This window comes from Camellia sinensis, chromosome 10 (assembly GCF_055761805.1).
Source record: "Camellia sinensis isolate YWXY chromosome 10, ASM5576180v1, whole genome shotgun sequence".
NCBI classification, from domain to species: domain Eukaryota; kingdom Viridiplantae; phylum Streptophyta; class Magnoliopsida; order Ericales; family Theaceae; genus Camellia; species Camellia sinensis.
Window position 1 is genome coordinate 57,563,771 of NC_138970.1, and position 6,950 is coordinate 57,570,720.

Consider the following 6,950-nt stretch of genomic DNA (forward strand, 5'->3'; position numbering starts at 1 on the left):
GAGTGTCGCGGGAAAAGCTGAGAGGTGGCTGTGAGAGAGGGCAATGAGGGGTTAGAATTGTGTTGGGAGGTGGTGGCGGTGGCTACTGGAGGTGGAGAGAGTGGTGGCTGGTGTGAGTGCAAAGAGAAACAAAAAAATTTATTTTTGTCCTTGTAATTTTACTGCAGGTATGATAGTATTAAAAAAAATTGTCAAGTAATGAGGTCCAAAGATGTTCTTGAAAGCATTTAGAAGCTCATCAATATTGCCCTCAATTTTACCCCAACTTCCCATCTACCAACCAAGCCATAAAAAAGAGAGAACATAGAGTTACCTGGTTCTTGTGACGGAAATGAGAGGTCACCTTCACCAGATTGTGAGAGACAACTGTTCATACCAAATTCTTGAATAACCAACCCATATAGACACTGATTGAATTCATCCAATCCTGGGGCAAAAATGCATAAACCAAACTGGTGCATAACCACCCGTTCAAAAAAAAAAAAAAAAAAACAGGAAAGCCCAGTGCACGAGTCATCTGCCACTGTCAGGTCTGGAAATTATTAGATGTATGTTCCAGTAAATTCAACTTTAAAAATCACAAGCAATAGTCAGGAGTGAGAACCAGTTCTCACAAGTGCAAAGCAAAGATGAGTTTTTTACCTCATACATATTGCTAAACGCCCATGCCTGATCCACATATAATGAAGTCTAATGACACCCTAACACGTATTGTGACTCCAAATAGGGTGCAATTGGATTTCAACAGTGTCCTAAATTCCTAATTGACCACGACTTGGTGCAAATGGTAAAATCATGGGTTGTTCAAGAGTGGGGAAAGCAAATTCAAATCTGAGGATAGCCATTTGCGCCAATAAAGCTCAAGTCTAGGTTAGAATCTGATGACCCCCTCAAAACTCGAGTTTTATGGGAATCAATCAACACTACACACTGTCCTTTTCCTAATCTACAGACCACGCCAATGTATGTGTCACAATGCACCAGACCCCTCATGACAGTGTATCTTGTGGCTTGACTCAACAGTTGACACAGCTAATCACCCAATCAAATTAACATGAAAGTAAAAATAAGTTAATTACACATTATAGAAGAACTCATCAAGAAACCAATTGCAGGAAAATCATTCATTATGCATATTTGTTGAATAGTGATATCATGTATGCTTAAGATATTAAAGCAATGTACTACAAGGGGAGGGCAGCACCTAAAATTCCTTTGCTGCTGGAAAAGAAACTAAAGTTGGAAGAGGGAGTTTTCTCAGTTAGCTCATACTTTGTCATCCTGTGGATGCGAAAGAAATCCAAATTTTCAAAAAACAGTCCCTTTCCCAGATTCCAATGTCAAAGAAAAGCTCGAAGTCCAAGCTTTATCTTCCTCCTTCACCAGTAACCTCTTTTGGGCTTTCGGTCATTCAAGATATTGCCAAGAGTGGCCAATGCATCTTGAAATTTACGGATTTTAAGAAACCCCATTATCATCGACACCTCATTGTCCGAGAAGTTTGATTTCTTCATGATCCTATCAACAAGCTTAATCAATGTGTCCTCCATGGATAAACCACAAAGACCCTCAGCCAGCATAAAGAAAGAAGAGAATTCGGGTATGAATCCTTTTTCAGTCATCTCGACTACAAAATCAACTGCCTCTCTGATAGGTCCTCCACCACAACAAAGCCCACGAAAAATAATTTTATATGAGATGGCATCGGGAGGGCCACCCTTCTCTTCCATTTCTCTGAAGAGTCTCATGGCTTCTTTTGTTCTCCTCCGTTTGAAGAGTGCTTGAATCACAGGATTATAAGCTTGTGGGGCCAAAGTCATTCCTTTCATCTGGATAGTTCTGAGGAGCCTACTCGCAATCTCAATTCTACCCGCTTTACACAATCCCTGTATTAGGGTTCCATAGGTGACAACATCCGGCTCACACCCATTTGAAGTCATGGTTTGGACAATATCTGCCGCCTTTTTTATATCGCCCGCTCTGCAGAAGTGAGAGAGAAGTGAGTTATATGTGAACTTATCAGGCTTCAGTCCTTCCATTATCATCTGATCCATAAGCTGGGCGGCCTCCTCAACCCTCTTGCTCTTACAAAGGCCATCAATAAGGGAATTATAAGTCACCAAATTTCTTGAAACCCCTTGGAGTTCCATCTGATCAAAAATCTCCTCTGCTTCTTCAATTTTCTTGTTTTTGCATAGCCCATCAATCAGAGTATTATACGTTACTACGCTTCGCGCGCAGTCACTTGATTCCATTTCTTTAAGCATGTCCAAAGCTTCATCTAGTTTTCCCTTAGAACAAAGACTGTCAATTAGCATATTATAGGTAAATTCATCAGGCTGGCACCCTTTATTTTGCATATCGTAGAACAATTCCATTGCGGTTTTGTGGTTTCTTGTCAAGCAGAGACCTTGTATTAGAGAATTAAACGTACAAACATCAGGTACAATTCCCTTACTTGTGAGAACACGAACAAATGCAGTGGCTTGTTCAATTTGGTTCTCCTTGCACAAGGTGCTAATCAGAGTGTTATACGTTACAGTATTAGGTGAACAATCCCTTGAAAGCATCTGATTGAGAACTTCCACGGCCTCTTCAACTTCACCCAGTTTACACAATCCAGATATTAAAGTGTTATATGTAAAGATATCCGGATCAAACCCCTCCTGAAGCATTAAATCCAGAATCTCTAAAGCATGGTTAACATGCCCAGACTTGCACAAACCATTCACCAAAGTATTAAAGGTAAATTGATCGGGCGAAAATCCCTCAAGAAACATCTCTTGTACAAAATTCAAAGCTTCCCCAATTTGACCCTCTTTACAATACCCATGAATCAAAACATTAACGGTTATATTGCTCGATGGGCATTGCACTGCTACCATTTGCTCTCTGATTCTCAAAGCACCATCCAAATTCCCTTCCTCGATATAACCTTGCATTATGGTCGTGAAGGTCTTTTCGTCCGGTTCCAAACCGTGGTTAGGCATATCTTCCATCATCAAAATCGCAGGCCTAATTTGATGGGCTTTACAAAGAGCCTTTATCAAGATATTAAAAGTCGAAACATCAGGTTTAACTCCTCTACTAAACATCATAGAGTGAACAATTTCAACTAGTTTCAACTTGTTTCCATCAACAAGAACATTCAACAGAAAATTATAAGTAAACGTGCCCGGTTTCAATCCGAATTCTTGTTCCATCACATCAAGAACACCAATAGCTTCATTATACAAATCGAATTTTGCATAATTCTCAATGAAAATCAAGAAAGTACCTTCAATGGCCTCACACTTGGAAACTTTCATGTCCTCCAAGATTTGCCTCATTGAATCAAACGATCCAACTTGTCCAAGCTTCCGAAGAATTTCCTCATATATTGACAAAACAGGTGCGAAATTAGGCTGTTTTGAGGCCCATTCGAAGAGGCGAAGTGCCGAGGTTTCATCATTTTGGCGGCGGAGAGTGTCGAGGAGCTGCTTTGGGGTGAAGCCTGGAGGGAGTTTGTGGGTTGGGGAGGAAGAGAGAGTTGAGACAGAAGGTGAAGTGGAGGCTGAGATTGAAGTGAGAGACTCATGGTGTTTATTGGGTATGAAAGAGATGAATTTGAGGGAGTTTGAAGAGAGAGAAAGAGGTGGGTGGTTTAAGGCATGGGAGAGAGACAAAGGATGGCATTTAGGGAAAGAAGAGAAAGCCATTGAGACAATTTAATAAACATGTAGCATGCTAGTTAACTTCAGAGAGAGAGAGAGAGAGAGAGAGAGAGAGAGAGTAGAGCGACCCAACAAGATGTTTTCATAGAGCAAGAAAGAAAATTATGAGTTCATTCATGGGCTAAGATAAGAGGGAAAATTTTACACAAGAAGAACGAAATTTTCTCGAGAAAACACAGTCTTCTCTTTGCCAAAACCAACGGATAAAACCTCCAAAATAGAAATCTTCGGTTCACGCAGAGCCGACCACTGTTCCACTAACGCATCAATTTTAGTCATATTGGTTTTTTTGACTTCTTTAAGTTGATTTTTTTTTAAAATTATTTTAGTCCGAAATTAAAAAGTTACGTTTGGTATTAATTTTTTAATTTTTTTTTATTTGGAATGAATTTTTTGATTTTTTTTATTTTTATAAGAGAAAAAATATAATGATTATGAGTTGAATGTTATGTTTTATCTTATTAAGTTAAAAAGTCTATTTATTTTATTTTTGATTAAAATAGTTAAAAAAAACGCTAGGCTTTTTCTTCCCAAACGAACCCAATATAAGTAGTTTCTAAAATAAAAATAGATTATTTATTTTTTTAGACAAATAAAATAGAATAAAAAATTTAAAAAAAGTAAATTACAAATACACAGCTAAAATACAAATGACCCCTTATGGTTCTGAAAATTATATCTTATGTCTTGAAATTTTTAATTTCATAACAAATAGCTCACTTTGTTAAAAAATTATCAAGTTAATTAATAATTTTTAATAATATTATAAATTTATTTCAATTAATAATTGAGGTATTTTTATTATATAGAAAAATAATTAGGAGTTTTATTTTTGGGCTTTCCAACCAAAAAGTCTAAAATTGACTCTCTTTTTTTTGTCCAAAGGTCTAGGTGTAGATTTTTGACAAATTATATTTCCACATACTTAATTACTTCAGTGCACATCTTCTCTTAGTACACACATTTATTAATTTGATTATTTATTAATTTTTTCAATCCACATACTAAAAGTTACAATTATATCCTTCACTCATAATCATTTTACACATATCACTCAACCCTCACCTACTTCCAGATTTGTAGACCCTTTTGTAGACCCACATGAAGACTATTTAAGACCAAAGTATGAACTTTCATTAAAAACACTATTAAAAACCCTCCAAAATATTATTGAAGATGAGACATCATTCCATTTTATTATTGCATTTATCATTTTCTAGATCTGTGTGCATTTCATTGCCATAAAACACTCTTTTTTTTTTCTTTTTCTTTTTTCTTTTTTTGTTTTTAGATTTGGGGATTTTGACACTGGTTTTCCGAAATTATACATTTCATTCGAAACTTAACTTTCGAATAGAAGTGATTAGTTCGTCAAATTTGTTCGAAAAAAAAAAAAAAAAAATTTCGGCAGTTGATGTCCAAATATAATAAAATAATTCAGCAGTTAATGTCCAAATATAATGAAATAATTCGGTACTAGTTGTTTGACTAAAAACCGCAAAAGGAAAAAAAAAAAAAAAAGGGTTTTTTTATGAAAAAACTAACATTTTCGTCACTAATAGAGTCTAGAGGTTAAAATAATATGAGAGTTGTTATGAGAGTATTTCTTTGCAAGCAATAACGGAGTATAGAGTGCATAGCAAATAAAGTGACAACAATGAAAAAATTAGGGTTTAATTTTTTTTACTCAAACGGTGTATGTTGAGTTTTTTTTGTTTATTTTTAAAAGATACATACAAAGAATATTTTCATATAATATTATGGGTGCTAGTGAATGTCTATTATGGTTATTTTAATTTAGGGTATAATTGTCATTAAAATAATATTTCATTAAATGTGTGCATTAAGCAAAATGACCAAACTATCCCGTATATATATTGTATGAGTTGTGCTACGTAGCTCAAAAGAGAGCTTCCCCGAATTCAAAACGACATCGTTTCGTCGTTTTGATTTTTTTTTTTTTCAATCAGAAAAGAATAAGAAGAAGAAGAAAGAATAAGAAGAAAGAGTAGCAGAGCAGAAAAAGAAAGAGGCGGAGGCGATGGAGGAGGCGGGGCTGCGACGATCGCCCGACGACTTGCGACGAGCTGTGACGATCGGCCGGGCGATCTGCGATCGATCGGCGGAAGCAAAGGGGCCCTCTCTCTCTCTCTCTCTCTCTCCATTCCCTCTTTCCCTCCTCTTTCTCTCTTTCTCTTTCTCTTTCTCTTCTATCTGTTTCGGGCTATTCGGGGGGGGCAAAAATCGGGGAAAAAATCATTTTTGATATTGTTTAAGCCTTATTCTAGAACTAAACCTTAATCGTCACTCTTTCTCTCTATCTCTTTTCTCTCTCTCTATATATGCACTCTTTCTCTCTTCACGATCTAAATCACGTCCCTTCCTCCACCTTACCCATGCCACGATCACTGCTTTTGTCGCCTACTTCCCATCTTCTCCGGCAAGATCTCCCCATCTCACTGCTCTTACCGACTGTTGTTTTCAGTTGTGCCTGAAGACACCGTTGCTCCATTGCAAACCAAAGTTGAAAAGTAGTAGCCATTTTTTGTGACAATTTTTTTAAACTGTTGCTAAAACTTATAATTAATGATATTTTTTATGACAATTTTTAAATTGTAGTTAAAAATTAATAATTAATGACATTTTTTAATAATATATAATAAAAAATATCATTAATTATTACAAAATCTATTAAATAATAAATCCACTTAATATGACTTACACCTAACTTCCTTATTTTACTTCTCAAACTACATGTGGGGGTGACTGTAAAGTTGAAAACTTTTGGTGGGATAGTATTTGGGGATGATTTTTTTTTGGTGAACTTGTTAAAATAGAAAAAAAAAATTATATTTTTGAGTTCTACTTAGATGGACTGAATAAAGTAAAAAAGATTATAAATTTTGAAAGACAAAAAACTTAGAGAGTAAAAAAAAGGAAAAAAATAGTTAATTTCTTGGCTTTTTTCTTTTTCTTTTTAAATTTATCTACGCAAAATAGGCTTAAAAAGTTTATTAAAAAAAATTAATATAATTTGAAAGAGACGCATTACAGACAACAAAAGTTTAGAAAAAAATATAACTTTTTTTTTTAGCAGTTTAGCAGTTTAATAATATATAATAAAAAATAATTGTTTAAACAACATAATTTAGTATTTAAAAATAAAAAATCAAAGAACTCCACCAAAATTATCACTAGGTTACCATAGTGGAATTAAATCATTGGTGCGTTCCATCA

At 35.2% G+C, this 6,950-nt stretch overlaps 1 protein-coding gene across 1 annotated transcript; it reads right to left on the bottom strand.

The window, feature by feature from the left end:
* Positions 1–1,109: 1,109 nt before the first annotated feature.
* MEE40 (Pentatricopeptide repeat (PPR) superfamily protein) lies at positions 1,110–3,975 on the bottom strand. The gene has a single exon (XM_028226404.2). It carries the CDS (start codon positions 3,696–3,698, stop codon positions 1,380–1,382), a length of 2,319 nt encoding a protein of 772 aa, XP_028082205.2. The 5' UTR covers positions 3,699–3,975; the 3' UTR covers positions 1,110–1,379.
* Between the last annotated feature and the right edge of the window lie 2,975 nt (positions 3,976–6,950).

Bases quoted from the DNA above. Each gene is read 5' to 3' on its own strand.
- MEE40 (XM_028226404.2), bottom strand. From the start codon at position 3,698: ATGGCTTTCTCTTCTTTCCCTAAATGCCATCCTTTGTCTCTCTCCCAT.